Raw genomic sequence first — 16,268 nt, 5'->3', positions numbered from 1 at the left:
GAAACTGACATTAAAAAGGTTTTGAGAGGTGTAACAGGAGTAACACCTCACATTTGCACTTTGAAACAATTGTTAGAGAGGGTGGAGAGTCAGATGGAAGGAAGGGAATATGAATGGAGGTACAGTGAAAGGAATGAAAGAGGTTGCAGCTTGGGGTTAAAGGGACGCTGCAAAGATCCCTTATGTAATGGCTACAGAGTACGACTTGAGGAAAAGTTGATATAAACGAAATAGATAGGAAAAACGATAGATGCAGACGAAGGGTCGTTACGAAGGCGAGACTTAACGAGAACTGAAGCTGAATTTGAAAGAGGGAGGGACATCGAAACGTATACATATCTAAAACTACATTGCTTCCAGCCTTTCCATTTTTAATGTTCGTCATTTTCGCGGATGTCTTTGAAGAAGGACCCCTCCAAGAAGCCCTGTTTGACGCACAGGCCTGAGTAACATGCTTTAGGGTCGAGGTGGGGGTCTTTGGTAGACGTATGCAATGACTATCGAGCCTGCGTCGCTCAAACAGTCTCCAGGACCTGTGACAAAGATCTGAAAAGACTGGAATACGTAGAGGACAACGACCAGAGGCCAACTCACCGCGACGTGACAGTCGTCCTGGATAATCTTCAGGTCGGGGTCCATCGTCTCGTCGCCCGGGTACGGCAACGTCTGCCCTCGCATGTCGCTCGCCAAGCAGTCCTGGTAGAGGTTCGACTTCAGGAACCGCGAGTAGCTGTCGAACTTCATGAGGTTGAATATCTGTTTCTGAGCCTGAGAAAGAAGAGAGAGAGAGACTGATGAGAGTGCTTCAGGCTGATGGATGTCGTCGGGGGGGTTTCGTGCGACACGAACATTGATAAACGAATTGTCTGACTCCTGTTACGCCTTCGTTAGGAAAAGGGGAATACAGAAATAAAAGAGCTCTCACTTTACTGAAAGAACAAATAAATTAATATATAAAAATGTCTTAAAATTCAAGGAGATTAGTATTATAGTTATCATGCAATGCACAAATAAAATATGCACACTTGTCGTGCTGTAAAAATAAACCAAAATCCAATTGTACTTTGGAAATACATTAAAAACGTTCAATTTCAACTAGTTTCAAGACCAACTGGTCCCCTCTTCAAGTGATTACAGAATAATGAAGTATTACTGTGTTCCGTAATCACCTGAAACTGTAGCGAATTCAAACGTTTTTAATGTATTTCCAAAATACAATGGGATTTTAATTCAATGCATTGCAGCTTTGGCTGAACTTTCGCAGTCCCAGTCGCAGATATACAGAAAGAGATCGATTATTGGAATAACAGATTAAATAAAGGACCTCTGGAACTGAGACATTCTACAGCGAGGCACATTTGCTGCAAACTGCTGCTGCCGCTGTTCGGCAAATCCGGTTGCTCTCGGCAGGAAAGGGGGACAAGGGATCAGCTGCGAATGTGACAGACCTCTGTCGAGGTACAACTTACAAAAAAGCGGCAAACGACAGACCATCCGTCGAAGGTCCAAGTCACAAGCCAGGACCTCACCTGAGAAAATAGGAATTCGTTGGGATTGTGCAAGCTGTCCTGAGCGTCCTGCCTGGCCTGGGAGTCCACGTTGACGGGTTCCGACGCCCCGATGCAGAGGTGGCGCTCGAAGATGACCTTCGCCATGGCCTGCAGCTCGTCCGGGCTGGAGAGGCGCTTGTAGCGCTCGCAGGCCGTCCAGAAGTAGATGTTTTCGTGGCTGTACTCCTTCTTCAGGAACTCCTGCCGGGGAAAGGTCTAGTCAGGTTGTCTCGAATGCACGTACAGTATGAACGATGTCGTTCGTCTAGCTGCCATTTTTTAACTTGTGAATGTTGGCTAATCGACTACAGACACTACCCTACTTATGAGTTAAGTTCTAGACTGCTGTTTGTACATCGAATTGCTTGTAAGATGGTTACTGTACCCTCCATGCCTATTCAAGTACAGTGTGATATAAAATCAATGCAGTCTGTACATTTTTTCATCCCACAACACAATACACTGTACATACATTGTCACAAAGCACAATAGGTAGAGAACAGAATTTGAACATCCGTGTGGCAAAGGGAACAACTCCAAACACAATTTTGATTTGCAATCTTGTTCGTTTATATCTCTGAATGTTTGTTAAGTTGAATGTAGGGTGGTGTTTGCATGTTTAGTTACCCCAATTCCCAACCTCCTCCTATAAACCCACTCATCAACTAGATCCTGACTTTCGTTAAGACTGGAGTCGCAAATTCTACGGTCTCTGACGACCTCACAGCCAACGCAACTTTAGATATACTAACACGAAATCTCAATCCACGTTCCGAAAGCAATTTAAACTATGACGTGACATCATTAATCAAGTTTCAACCCCAAAGACAAAATTATTATTATTCAGAAGATGAAGAACCCTATACCCATATAGAACCCGCCCACAAAAGGAGCCATCGACTTGAAATTCAAGAAGCTTCCTCACCGCGAAGGTGTGTAGGCCGGCCGGGTCCTCCAACAGCTTCTCGAAGGACGCCGCCCAAGCGGCCACCCTCCCTACGTCGATGGCCCTCTCAGAAGTCACGCTTCCCCCGCCCGACCCGCGCTCTCCGTCCAGGAGACTGTGGGGTGCGGAGATCTGGAAAAAAGAAGTCGGTTAATAAAATGCGACGTACGAACGGCGCTGAGACAATCAACAAGCGACTAATCAGGTTTTCCCATCTGAAATATATTTGTCAACTTGGAAATATCTTTGATGCGTCAGCTTGATGTTTAGCGACGTACTAAAATGTGAGGAGAAAATGAAAAATGAGAACATATAAGCATTTGTGAATGCAAAACGATAAGTTATTGTAAAATCAAAAGCAAACTTTTATTGGCAGAGGAATGGTTTCCATTTTTTGACTGTTCGGTAAAAGACCGACTCTAGAACGAACGAGCCAGAAAAACGGAAAATATGAAGCGTCTGAAACGAACTGAAGGGGCAATTTTAAATTTGACGGAAATGACTGAACAAAGATCCCTAAACAGTTTAAGATGCGTTCTTGGGATACAAAGCTTCGGGCAATTTTAAACGATGACATGAAGACCCCAGGGCTAGATGCGTTTGTGAAATGCAAAGCTTCGAGCAAGTTTACACAGCTAAAAGACCTCTAAACAAGACGTGTTTGTGAAATACAAAGCTTTGAGCAATTTTAAAAGACTACAAAAGGACCCCAAAACAAGAAGCGTTCGTGAAATACAAATCTTCAAGTAATTTTAAACGGCGACCAAAGAGCCACGAACAAGACGTTTGTGAAATACGAAGCTTTGAGCAATTTTAAATTACTACAAAAGGAACCCTATACAAACGCATTCGTGGAGTACAACGCAGCCAGAACAGTCATCCATCAAACGATACGAAAACGCAATAAGTCAAGTCCTCACCTTTCCAATTTCCGTGTCGGAGTGGGCCGCCGGGTCCTGGTGGTGGTGGTGGCCGTGGGAATTGTTGTTGTCCCTCGCCCTGTGGAACGGCCTCCTGAGGGAGTTGCTTCTCGCCCACTTCTTCTCGCTGCTTCCTTCGACCTGAAAAGACGAACGGGGCGTCAGTGTTGCGTCTGGGATTCACGGATCGTCCGGGATACTTAGAACCTAGTACGTGTTACGTTCGTGCAGAGTTACGACACAGCTTCAGGGTGTGAGAGTTAGGATTAAGAGGGTGTATATTTCTCGTTACGTCGGTCGCAGGCCGAACGGTACACTGCGTCTCGGTGCATTCTGAAGGTGCCTTTAGGGGCTGACGAAAAACTTTGTTGCAAACATCAAGAAACGACAAAGCTAAACTGGCCAAGGAAGCTCATGCGGAGATTGGCAGACAGGAAATGGGAGAACGGACAGAGGAGACAATAGAGGAGACAATAACGGACAGAAACGACAAACATGACGAAGGAGGGACCAAACGAGTGGACGAGCAATCGTACAGACGAAGAAGGGCAAAGCAACAAAGCGACAGGGAAACTGGCATTTTCTGCGATACGAGTTAATACAGTTCGTGCAAGCCACAAGCGTGTGTTTCGTGAGCGGAACATCGGACAAAAGGGGATGCAGTGAGTGTTATAAAGTATCTTATTAAAACGACACAACAGTTTGAGGTATTTCCACGAAGGTAAAGGTCTCAGTCACACCCTCGTCATGCGCTTCCAAAGTCCTTCGTCGGTACTTTACCCCGCAGAGAGTCTCCATGGAGCGGCTCGAGGTGACGACGCCCGCCGTGGGAGGCTTCCCGGGGTCTAAGGCTGCCGTCAGCCCGATGCTGAACCGCTTGTGGTGGCCCTCAGACCTCGGCAAGGACGGAGGAGACGGAGACTGCTGATGCTGCTCGGGCCTGAGGAGGAGATTCGACGACTGGTCCCTTCGCATCGTCACAAAGTGATTCAGCGGGAGAGAGGAGGAGGAGGGGGAGGATCCCCTCCCCGGGGTCTCGCAGGGTAGGCGGTGAGGGCCCTCGCCGGCTAGGTTCCCCTCCGCGACGACGACCAGGTCCTCTTCCATCGTTATCGACAGGTCGTCGCCCCCCAGGCAGCTGCTGCTGAGGGAGGCCGAGTCGTACCTCGTGGAGGAGGAGTCGTGTTTCGAGTCGTCCCCCTCCAGAGCGCTCGGCGAGTGTCGGCTGCTGCTGTTCCTCCGGCACATGCGGCAGTGGCCGGTCGTCGTGTCTTCGCAGTCCGCGTAGTGGAGCGGAGAGTCCGACCTGTTTTGTTTAGCCTCGTCCGCTTTAATCTCCGAATCGGCGGGCCCTGCTGCCTCAGGCGATGACGGGCTGTCCGGGGCGACTTCCGTCACTTCTGATATGATGGGCAAATTGTCCATCTCAGCTCCTCTAGCCTCCGGACCACAGCAGCAGCAGCAGCGGACGTCGACGGAGGTCCCCTACGGTTTCTGTCTCGTCTCACGGCCGAAAGACATTTCGTCTGTCGTTCCTTCCTTCCTTCCTTCCTGTCGCGTATTCTTACGAAGGCGTCCCCTCTCTGAGTGGTGCTTTTAGCGCGTCTGCTTCTCGGATCACGTCTTCCATCACACGAATTCGAACAGTAACCGGGAGGTTTATTCTAATTCCAGGCTTTGCAAGGTCACGTCTCAAGCTTCGATCAGGGGAAACCGAGTCATTTTCCGGATGACAACTTTCTGTACAGATAGTCAACAATGCTCGGCTACCATTTTGGGAAGAGGCCCTTTCTGCGATTACAGTTCAAAGGTCCTTCTGGCGATTTGAAAAGCCCCTTGAGGATGTTTAAAAGCTGTCCGAGAGGAAATTTCAAAAGCCCTTTGACATTTACCCGTGTCAAGTGTCGAGGAACAGAAAGCACTTACTTAAGTGTCACTCCAGCTGTACCAAAAGTAACGACAACTTTCTGAAGTGTAAAAAAAAAAATGCAAAATTAAATCACTAAAAAATAAGCACTTATTTACGCAGTTAAAATCGGCGACTCTGGTCCTTTCCCCCCCTCTACATTTGTGTGCGCACACGAGTGTTGTTAAGCGATACTTCACGACCAGGCAGACAGAATTCAACGAAACTCGGTGGTTAAGACCAAAGCCAGTTCACTCATTTGTCCTCACAGTCCGGAGAAGGTCTCCACTTACGAATATACGTTTCGAGTTTCATCAAATTCGTGTGGGCGAGCACGTCCTCGTGGGATACCTAACAACAATGCAAACGGGATTTAATGCAAACCAGTTCGTACGTACGTCCAACCGTACCATCCTGGGAAGTTCTGCTTGGAAACGTTCGTGTAGTTTCATCGAATTCTGTCGGCCTCTCCGTGAAGGACGATGGTAATATATTTCAGTCCCTCCCCCACCCTTCCCACAAAGTCATCCCCTTTACCCTTGACCCCAAAGGTAGGTTTAATCCGCAACTCCCAAGAGGCATGTCAGTGCTACTGATGCCTCCTCAGAGGTACTGCTACTCCCGAGAGGTACCTCGAAGCAAGCTTGACCTCCCAAGAGGCCCGTAGTGAGAGCGTAACCTCCCGAGAGGTATTAAGTACGAGCATCACCTCGCGAGAGGTACGTAAGCCCAAGAAGCTACGCCCGAAGGCACGGCAATTGGACAAGCGATGAATTCTGAAAGCAAATACCCCATAATACCCCCAAAGGTGAAGCTGTCGCCCCAAAAGCAAACGAATTCGCACGACCCACAGAGCGTGAATCACGAACCACAAATTACGGCTCTTGCGTGGCACGAACTCTGCCGACCCGCGACTCACCTGGCTGTTGACGGTAAGAATGTCGTTGTCCGACGCCCTCCTCCTGGGAAACAGTTTATCCCTGAGGCTCCGTACCTTGTTGTTCTTCGAAGGGGTTTTCGCGAGGTCTTTCGAGTCCGGGGGCGTGGCAGGCGACGTAGGGGCGGTCTTGAGACCCTCTTCCTTGCCCGGGGAGCTGTCGGGGCCGTCGTCGTGGTTGAACATGGCCCTGAGAGAAGCCACGCCCGAGGCGAAGGTCGTCAGGGCTACCGGGTCGCTGTTGCGCTTCTTCGAGTAGTCGGAACTGGCCCTGTGGTGCTGGCTGCCGCTCCGCCGCCTGATGCTGTCGCTGTTCCTCTTCAAGGTCGACCTCTGGGGGGAGTTGCTGGGCGGGGAAGTAGCTCCGCCCCTCCGGGACGGGCTCCGAAGGACGACCTTCCCCTCCTGCTGCTGCGGGGAAGCGTTCCGAAGGACGACCTTCCCCTCCTGCTGCCGTGGGGAAGACAGCTTCAGAGAGCCCCTGTGACCGGACGTGGCCGAGAGAGCCGGGTCCTTCTTGGACCCCCAGGAGGGCCTGTGCGATTTCGGGACGGCGTTCCCGTGGCCGTCCCCCTCGTCCTTGTTGTTGTTGTTGTTTAAGGTCTTGAAGATGTTGATGTACCCATTCTTGTTGCTGCCGCTATTGCTGCTGCTGTTGTGCGACATCATCGCGATCCTGATGGGAGTGGCAACCAGCGCATTCCGGGCGTCGGAGGGGGGCTGGAGCGGCGCCCCCACGGCCTGAGGGGGCACCGCCGTCGCTGCCGCCGTCTGAGCGTCCTTCTTCTTCTTCCCCGAGCGGAACATGTTTCCGGCGATGGCATAGGCTTCCGCTCCGCCGAAAGAAGAGAATCTGCGGAAACACCGAACCGAGTCTCTCTCGTTCGAGTTTCCGTTGCAGCCGACTGGAAGCTCCTCTCGGGGCTCCGCGAAGTCGCTACGAAGGCCGTTTCACGGAGAGCCGTTCCGGCAGATCGGAACGTACGAAACGGGCCGGCGGCGTCTCTGTTCCCTCAGCGGATCGGGGCAGGGTCGAACGTCCATCATTGTTTCAGGGTCGGCGAAAGGGGGCGGGGCTTCGGGAGGCCACGCCCACTTAGGAGCGACTCGTGGGGTAACACACCGTATTTCTGTTCACTGCATTTCGACGTAAACGAATGATTGGTGAATAAGGAGTTACCTGACTTGTTTCCAAAATGAATAATGAATCGCCTGGTTTATTTCAGAGATTCAAAATGAATAATGAATGGCCTGGTTTATTTCATTTTCAAAATGAATAATGAATTACCTGGTCTATTTCAAATTCAAAATGAATAATGAATGGTCTGGTGTGCTTCTAAATGGTGGCTGAATAACCTAACTTGCGTCAAAGGTGGATGAATTATGAATATCCTGGCTTATTATATAAAATGAATAACGAATAAACTTGCGTCAAAGGCGGATGAATTATGAATATCCTGGCTAGTTATGAAATGAATAATAAATAAGTCCTTTCAAAACCATTCATGAATAACAATCAGTTTCAAAAACGGTGGATGTTTGATGAGTAATCACAACAGGTTTGAAATGACAAATGAATGACTTGACATGTTTCAAAGTGAAAATGAAAAATGGATAATAAACATTAAGAGCATCTGAGAGAGAGAGAGAGAGAGAGAGAGAGAGAGAGAGAGAGAGAGAGAGAGAGAGAGAGAGAGAGAGAATCAACAGTCAGATTGAAAGAGAGAAAAAGTAGGGAGAGATGGGGGTGGAGGAAATCAACAGAGAGAGAGAGAGAGAGAGAGAGAGAGAGAGAGAGAGAGAGAGAGCGCGTAGAGGGGCATCAGTAGTGCCAAGTATTGCGTGGCATCACACAAACACTCGTCTGGGGCACCTCCCTCTCTCTCTCCCCAACCCCCCCCCTCTCTCTCTCTCTCCCTCCCTCCCTCACCCTATCCGAGTGCCCCTGAGGCCGGATGTGTAGTTATTAAGTCTCTCTCTCTCTCTCTCTCTCTCTCTCTCTCTCTCTCTCTCTCTCTCTCTTGGCACTTGCGCCCAGGACTATAATTCATGAGTTATTCTGGGCTGATCTGTTGCACACCCTTATGTATGTATGAATCTCTCTCTCTCTCTCTCTCTCTCTGTATTTATCTTTTCTCTCTTTCTCTCTCTATGTGTATCTTTCATCATTTATCCATCTGTCTCTCTCTCTATCTCTCCTTCTCTTTCTCTCTGTATCTATCTATCTGCCTTTCTCTCTCTCTCTTTCATATATCCATCTCTCTCTCTCTCTCCCTCTGTAATTATCCACCTTCCTCTCTCTCTCTCTCTCTCTCTCTCTCTCTCTCTCTCTCTCTCTCTCTCTCTCTCTCTCTCTCTCTCTCCCACCAACAACAACTCCCGTTCTGAGATGTGACAAAAATCTTCCAAAGTTATATCCCACTCTTCGTCACTTCCACCGGGTCCAAGTTTGAACCGAACGAGTCCACCGGTTCATGACATGAACCTTCTAAACCTCTTAAACCAATCCACAAAAATATTCACTTCAATATACACTACAATATACACTTCAATATACACTCTAATATACACTTCGCCGAACGGCTCCCAGCTCGCGACTGATTACGAGACAGAAAATTACCAGGCTTTGGGAGGTTTTATCTTATCACATCCGGGGATCGGGGCCCCGGGAGGGGGATAAGGGGGGTATTTTGGGGGCACTGTGGGTATCTGGGGGTATTATGCCACAAGAAGACGTAATTCACAGGTCGAGTTTGCTTGTAATTTAACAAGATTTGTTGATTGTTTTGGGATATTTCAAGTTGTGGGTATTTGTGGGGCATCAGTGGGTATTTTGGGGGCACTGTGGGTATTATGCCACAAGACGACGTAATTCACAGGTTGAATTTGCTAGTGATTTAACAAGATTTGTTATTTTTGGGGGGATATTTCAAGTTGTGGGTATTTTTGGGGCATCAGTGGGTATTTTGGGGCATCAGTGGGTATTATGCCACAAGAAGAAGTAATTCACAGGTCGAATTTGCTTGTAATTTATCTAGATTTATTGATTTTTGGGGGGGCATTTCAAGTCGTAGGTATCTGTTGGGCACTGTGGGTATCTGGGGGTATTATGCCACAAAAAGTAATTATGAAGTAGAATCCGTTTTAGTTTATTCAAATTTGAAATTTTTCAGGAATATTGCAAGTTGTTGGTGTCTGTGGGGCATCAGCAGGTATTCTGGAGGCATCAATGGGGCACTGTGGGTATCTGGGGCATTATGCGACAAGACCACGTCATTAAGAGGGTGAATTTATCGATATTTATTGAATTTTTTTAGGATTATTCCAAGTTGTGGGTATTTGTGGGGTATCAGTGGGTACTTGTGGGGTATCAGTGGGTATTTTGGGCATCAGTGGGTATCTGGGGTATTATGCCACAAGAAGTAATTATGAGGTAGAAATCTCTTTGGTTTATCGCAATTTGAAATTTTTCAGGAATATTCCAAGTTGTGGGTATTAATGGGGCATAAGTGGGTATTTGGGGGCATCACTGGGGCACTGTGGGTATCTGGGGGTACCATGCCACAAGACTTAATTAGGAGGCTGGTTTTACTTTAGTTTATCAAGATTTATTGATTTTTTTTTAGGGATATTCCAAGTTGTGGGGCATCAGTGGGTATTTGAGGGTATCTGGGGGGTACTATGTCACAAAAAGGCTGATTTTACTTTAATTTATCGAAGTTTATTGAAATTTATTAAGAATATATTTATTCCAAAACAGAGCTTGAGTTGGAATCGTGGGAATTAAAGTGGGAATTTGTGGGTATCAGTGGGGCATTTTGGGTATGGGTGGTAATGGATACCCATGGGCATCGTGGGTGATGTTAGATCGTATTTTTCAATTTAATTTTTATTTAATAATAATAATAATAATAATAATATATTAATATTTATACAATTTTATTACGTTCCCACGGTCTTTGAAGAGAGAGAGAGAGAGAGAGAGAGAGAGAGAGAGAGAGAGAGAGAGAGAATTCATTAAACTTTATATATAAAAATTAATATTCAATAATAATAAACAAACTTCTTATAAAAATATTAAAATTAATATTTTTTCTCTCCACAGCACAACACTGACAACACACACACGTCCTTCCTCCACCGTGTCTAAGGGATGACTGAGGGAGTGAGGGGGCCTGGAGGATGGAGGAAGATGCTCTCCCACCCCGCCCACCCAACCCCCCACCCCTCCAACCTCCCCCCCCCTCCTCATCTCTCTTTATGTCAGTCAGGGATGCCAACCAAGTCAGTGTTGCCAACATGGCGGATTACGCACCTATATTTACGTATATTTAAGGCATTTTGAGGCTGTTTTAAGTATATTTGAGGGACTCAAAGCCCGCGTTGGGCACGGTCCTAACATCCTGAGGCGTCAAGTCGGTCCACACCAGCCTCTCGTTAATGGTAAATATATAAATATATAAAAAATTCGATTTATTAAAACTCGGCAGATGATGTCGTGAGGTGGTGACGTCACGGGTGTCGTTTTCCGTACTTCAAATTCCTTCAATATTTTTTGTTTACTTTTTGTTTATCTAAGTTCTCGTGAGAGAGAGAGAGAGAGAGAGAGAGAGAGAGAGAGAGAGAGAGAGAGAGAGAGAGAGAGAGAGAGAGAGTGGGGGAGGACCCGGATGTCAATATGGACAGTTCCTGTGTTTGTGTGTAAGGCCCTTATGTCTCTGTCTCTCTCTCTCTCTCTCTCTCTCTCTCTCTCTCTCTCTCTCTCTCTCTCTCATTACTCTCTCTCTGTTCCGTTTCTCATCGTCTCTCTCTCTCTCTCTCTCTTCCTGTTTCTCTCTCTCTTTATTTTATCTCTCTCTCTCTCTCTTCCTGTTTCTCTCTCTTTCTTTATTTTATCTCTCTCTCTCTTTCTCTCATTACATTCTCTCTCTCTCTTTCTCTCATTACATTCTCTCTCTCTCTCTCTTTCTCTCATTACATTCTCTCTCTGTGTCTCTCTCTCTCTCTCTCTCTCTGTCTCTCTATCTCTCATTACTTTCTCTCTCTCTCTCTCATTACTCTCTCTCTCTCTCTCTCTCTCTCTCTCTCTCTCTCTCTCTCATTACTTTCTCTGTCTGTCTGTCTCTCTCTCACACATTAATATAATAATAATAATAATAATAATAATAATAATAATAATAATAATAATAAGTATAATTATAACTATATACATGTAATCCTTACCCACTCCAACAAGATCCTTCGGGCAAGGTTCGAAGGCGACAGGACCCGCCACCACCAGGGGGAGGGCGGGGTCTGCGACCCCGCCCCCGCCTCCCCCGGGGGGGTCGCCAGACCCCCGTAGGACCTCGGCAGGGTCCTGGACCTGCGGGTCGACCTCTCGAAGTGGGCGGGGCTCAGGTCGCCAACTCCATCCCATATCCCGAAGGAGGTGTCGGCTCCATGCGGAGCCACCGGCCACCGGGCTCCTCCTCCTCGTCCTGGACGTCAGCGGGGTGGTGGTCGCTCCTCCGCCCTCCTCGGGGAAGGTCAGGGTCAGGGTCGGTGACCTCCAAGAGGTCGGCGACCTCCACGAAGTCGACAGGGGGCTGCTCCTGAAGAAGGATCTGAGGCCGTCGAAGGGATCCGGGCGGTCCTCCTTCGGAGGGGCCTCCCGCGGGAGGAGTCCCCCCGCCTTCCTCGGGAGGGTCAGGAACGACCTCGACTTCCAGCCCAGGGTCATCGACCGCGACCCCGTCAGAGGCATCACGTCGGGCGACCTCGATCTTGACTTTGGGGTCAGGGTGCCCGAACTCGAGGAGGAATTCGACCGCGATTCCTTCGGGATTCCCGGCGAAGACGACCTCCTCCCACCACTCGACCCATCACCGAAGGTCAGCGTCCCCGACTTTGTGACCCTTGACCCGAGGTCTGGCGACCTCGCTGATGACCTGGATTTCAAGGTCAAATCCGATAACCCAGACCTCGACTCGACGAAGACCTTCGCCCCAAAATCAACCGACCTCGACATCCAATCCGAGGTCAGGCTCCTTGAGCTGGGCGAAGCCGACCTCCTCCGTCCCACGACCCGACCTGACCCGAGGTCGCTGTCGTCCCGTGACCTTGACCTCCAGTTGTTATTCTTCTTCTTCAGGAGGTGTTTCGTGCCCCCGGGCGAGACAACTCTAAGCCAGAAGCCGGCGTCACGCCACAGGCCCCGTCTCCTCTCCAGGGGCCTCGAAGGGGGCGTGGCCCCCTGGGGGAGGGGCATCAACGATGACCAGGACCGGTGGTAATTTTGGTGACCCTGGTGGTGACCTTGACCTAAGTCTCGATGGGGGTTTTGGACCATCTTTGTTGGGGGGGTCTAATTCTGACCTAATTCCACATTTGATTCTCCATAATTCCAGCCTAATCCCTTGTTGGTTCCATAATTCCAGTCTAATTCCTTGCTGATTCCATAATTCCAGTCTAATCCCTTGTTGGTTCCATAATTCCAGTCTAATTCCTTGTTGATTCCGTAATTCCTGTCTAATTCCAAGTTGGTTCCATATGACAATGCTTAATTCAACTGTAGAGTGTCTAATGCCATAATAATAATAAAAATAATAATAATAATAATAATAATATGGTGTTTAACATACATTAATTAATATACATCCAATATGCATCAATTAATATACATGCAATATACATTAATGTAACATACACTAATATACATCCAATATACATCAATTAATATACATCTAATGTACATCCAATATACATTAATGTAATATACATCCAATATACATTAATTAATATACATCCAATATACACCGAATATACATCAACTGTGTATATTATATACGTATGTTATGCACCATTTTCTATAAAAAAAACTTTATCTATAGGTTTATCTATGTCAACAGAAAACGGAAGTCGACAGATAATGACGTTGGTACTTCCTGTTATTGTTGGAGAGAGAGAGAGAGAGAGAGAGAGAGAGAGAGAGAGAGAGAGAGAGGTATAAACGAAACCAAGAGACTGTGAAATGTCTAAGAGAGTGAGTATAAACGAAACCAAGAGACTATGTCTAAAATTGTCTAATCTAATGTCTACTTGGTGTCTAAATAGACAGGAATCTATGTCTGCTGTCTAATACGGAGCATTGTGTATCCTATAAGATCCTATAGGAAAAGAGGCGTTATATAGAAGATAGGGTGATATAGGAGCTGTCTAATGTCTAAAACCTATAATGTGTACAATATCTACCTGTCTACAAGACAGGAATCAACGTCTACAGGCAAGAATTCTCAAGGAATGTCTACAGAACCATACATTAGAATAATTGAAAGAAGGAACTGTCTACTGTCTACAACCTACAATGTCTAAAATGTCTACCTGTCTAACAGACAGGCATCAATGTCTACAGGCAAGAATCCTACCGGGGAATAAAAACTTATTAAACTGTCTATTTTGTCTAATTACTGTCTAAACTGTCTAATTACTGTCTAAACTGTCTAAAGTGTCTATTTACTGTCTAAACTGTATATTAACTGTCTATTTGCTGCTAAACTATCTATTCAATGTCTAAACCGACAATTTCCTGCCTAAACTGTCTAAACACACAGGACTCAATGTCCACTGCCTAATGTAACTTTAAAATATATAGATTTTGGGCTGATGACGTCATGCAGGTGTGCAATTAAGCAGATGTTCTGAGGGGGTATGGACAGGTGTTGCAGAGAGAGAGAGAGAGAGAGAGAGAGAGAGAGAGAGAGAGAGAGAGAGAGAGAGAGAGAGAGAGAGAGAGAGAAACTGAAATAGAAATATACTGAGAGGGAATTGATATAGATATATATTGAGAGAAAGTAAATATAAAATGAGAGAAAAATTCATATGAATATATATATATATTGAGAGAGAGAGAGAGAGAGAGAGAGAGAGAGAGAGAGAGAGAGAGAGAGAGAGAGAGAGAGAGAGAGAGAGAATAGATTTAGCATAAAAAGGAGAGAGAAAGATATAGAATGAGAGAGAGAGAGAGAGAGAGAGAGAGAGAGAGAGAGAGAGAGAGAGAGAGAGAGAGAGAGAGAATAGATTTAGCATAAAAAGGAGAGAGAAAGATATAGAATGAGAAAGAGAGAGAGAGAGAGAGAATAGATTTAGCATAAAAGGGAGAGATATGGAATGAATGAGAGAGAGAGAGAGAGAGAGAGAGAGAGAGAGAGAGAGAGAGAGAGAGAGAGAGAGATTTAGCACGAAAGGGTGAGAGAAAGATATAGAATGAGAGAGAGAGAGAAAGATATAGAATGAGAGACAGAGAGAATTGATATGGACATATATTGAGAGAGACAACAGATTTAGTATGAGAGAGAGAGAGAGAGAGAGAGAGAGAGAGAGAGAGAGAGAGAGAGAGAGAGAGAGAGAGAGAGAAGGTGCCACGCTGAAACAGAGGGCCGCTTATCGACAGAAAAATAATGAACGGATGCATTGAATCTCTCTCTCTCTTTCTCTTTCTCTCTCTCACCGGTAAGAGAGAGAGAGAGAGAGAGAGCGAATTATATATACAAACACTACCTCCACCAACAATAACAAAACCTCTCATATGGCAACACTGGCGTGAAGCTTTATATATATATATATATATAAATAAATATACATATAAATATACACAACAAATATCCGGTAAATCCACGAATATTCACTAATATTCGAACAAATGGTCACTTAAATAACCACGATTCTAATTCAAACCGCATAATAAATATTCGTTAAATATACTCAAATATTCACGAATAAATATACACACGAATACTCATTAATATTCGCGAATATTTTAAAAAAATAGTCACGAATATCCACGAATAATACACACGAGTGGTTCACTAATATTCATAAACAGTCAAGTAGCCACTGAAATATTCACTCTAATATCCACACGCACGAATATCCGTAAATATTCACGAATAATCTAAAAATATTCACGAATATTCGAAAATCATTAAAAATATTCATTATCCACACGAATTCTATTACGAATATTCACAAAAAGTTCGAAAACCACTACAAAATTCACTCAAATATCCACACGCACGAATAATATACTCATAAACATTCACGAATATTTACAAATATTCGTAAAATAGTCCCAAATATACAATTAAATATACAGGCGCGAGCGGAAACACGCGTCCTACCTACACGGGGACCCGAGTCCAACTGAAGGTGAGGAAACAAGCAGATGCATTTATATTATGTCTGTCTCTCTCTCTCTCTCCATACGACTTGTCCGTCAATTTGTCCGTTTATTTTACGTCCGTGCGCGTCTGTCCGCGACGCTGTCGGTCCGTTCGCGTTACGGACAGCTAGGACGAACATCCCGCCGTCTGCTTAGACGGTCTATAAAGCCGTGACGTCATTCGTAACGAAGTTACGAACGATATTAAAAATTAACTTTTTCGTTACCGGGATTCCGCAAAGCATCCATTGTGACGTCACCACAAGCTACATAAGAGACTTTTGTCTCATTATTTCCCGTCCGTGCGCGTCTGTCCGTGACGCTGCCCGTCCGTTCGCGTTACGGACATCAAGAACAAACATCCCGCCGTCTGCTTACACGGTCTAAAGAGCCGTGACGTCATTCGTAACGAAATTACGAACGAAAATATAAATCATTTCGATTTAAACGGGTTTCTAAAAGCGGCCATTGTGACGTCATCATATCACCATCGGCTCCCCAATGGAGACTTTAGTCCGTTCGGTTTTGTCCGTCTGTCCGTCACAGCCTTTTATGACAGGGCGTCCATAGGGTTCAGGGAGGGAGGGGGAGGGGGTCCTCGTCCTTTCCCACACCCGACAATAAACGGAAGGGAGAGGGGGAGGGAGAAAGACGGTTAAAATTCAATAGATTTTTCCCCCCCTACGTGAGGAGCCACGCGCCATATTTCATATCATTATTATTATTATTATTACTATTATTATTATTATTATTATTATTATTATTATTATTATTATTATCATTATTATTATATGCTTAAAATAATCAATA

At 46.0% G+C, this 16,268-nt stretch overlaps 1 protein-coding gene across 12 annotated transcripts in view; it reads right to left on the bottom strand.

Moving 5' to 3' along the window:
• loco (locomotion defects) overlaps positions 1-16,268 on the bottom strand; it is a 61,335-nt gene that overhangs the window by 17,824 nt on the left and 27,243 nt on the right. For 6 of the 12 annotated variants that reach the window (XR_010852943.1, XM_067103245.1, XM_067103241.1 and 3 more), the window contains 4 exons: positions 3,417-3,557; positions 2,476-2,628; positions 1,530-1,751; positions 595-768 (listed from right to left, as the gene is read on the bottom strand). Coding sequence is in view for 10 of the 12 variants with exons in the window: in XM_067103245.1 (XP_066959346.1) it covers positions 595-768; positions 1,530-1,751; positions 2,476-2,628; positions 3,417-3,557 (690 nt within the window). In the remaining 2 variants the exon portion in view is untranslated. Of the gene's footprint in view, positions 1-594; positions 769-1,529; positions 1,752-2,475; positions 2,629-3,416; positions 3,558-4,196; positions 5,384-6,241; positions 7,901-8,816; positions 8,854-16,268 lie in introns of those variants that run through there. The other 6 variants (XR_010852944.1, XM_067103250.1, XM_067103248.1 and 3 more) reach the window with 6 other exon arrangements.

The sequence above is a fragment of the Macrobrachium rosenbergii genome, unplaced genomic scaffold (genome assembly GCF_040412425.1).
Source record: "Macrobrachium rosenbergii isolate ZJJX-2024 unplaced genomic scaffold, ASM4041242v1 60, whole genome shotgun sequence".
NCBI lineage: Eukaryota > Metazoa > Arthropoda > Malacostraca > Decapoda > Palaemonidae > Macrobrachium > Macrobrachium rosenbergii.
The sequence above is the reverse complement of the archived record's forward strand: the minus strand, read 5'-3'. Positions and strand labels throughout refer to the sequence as shown.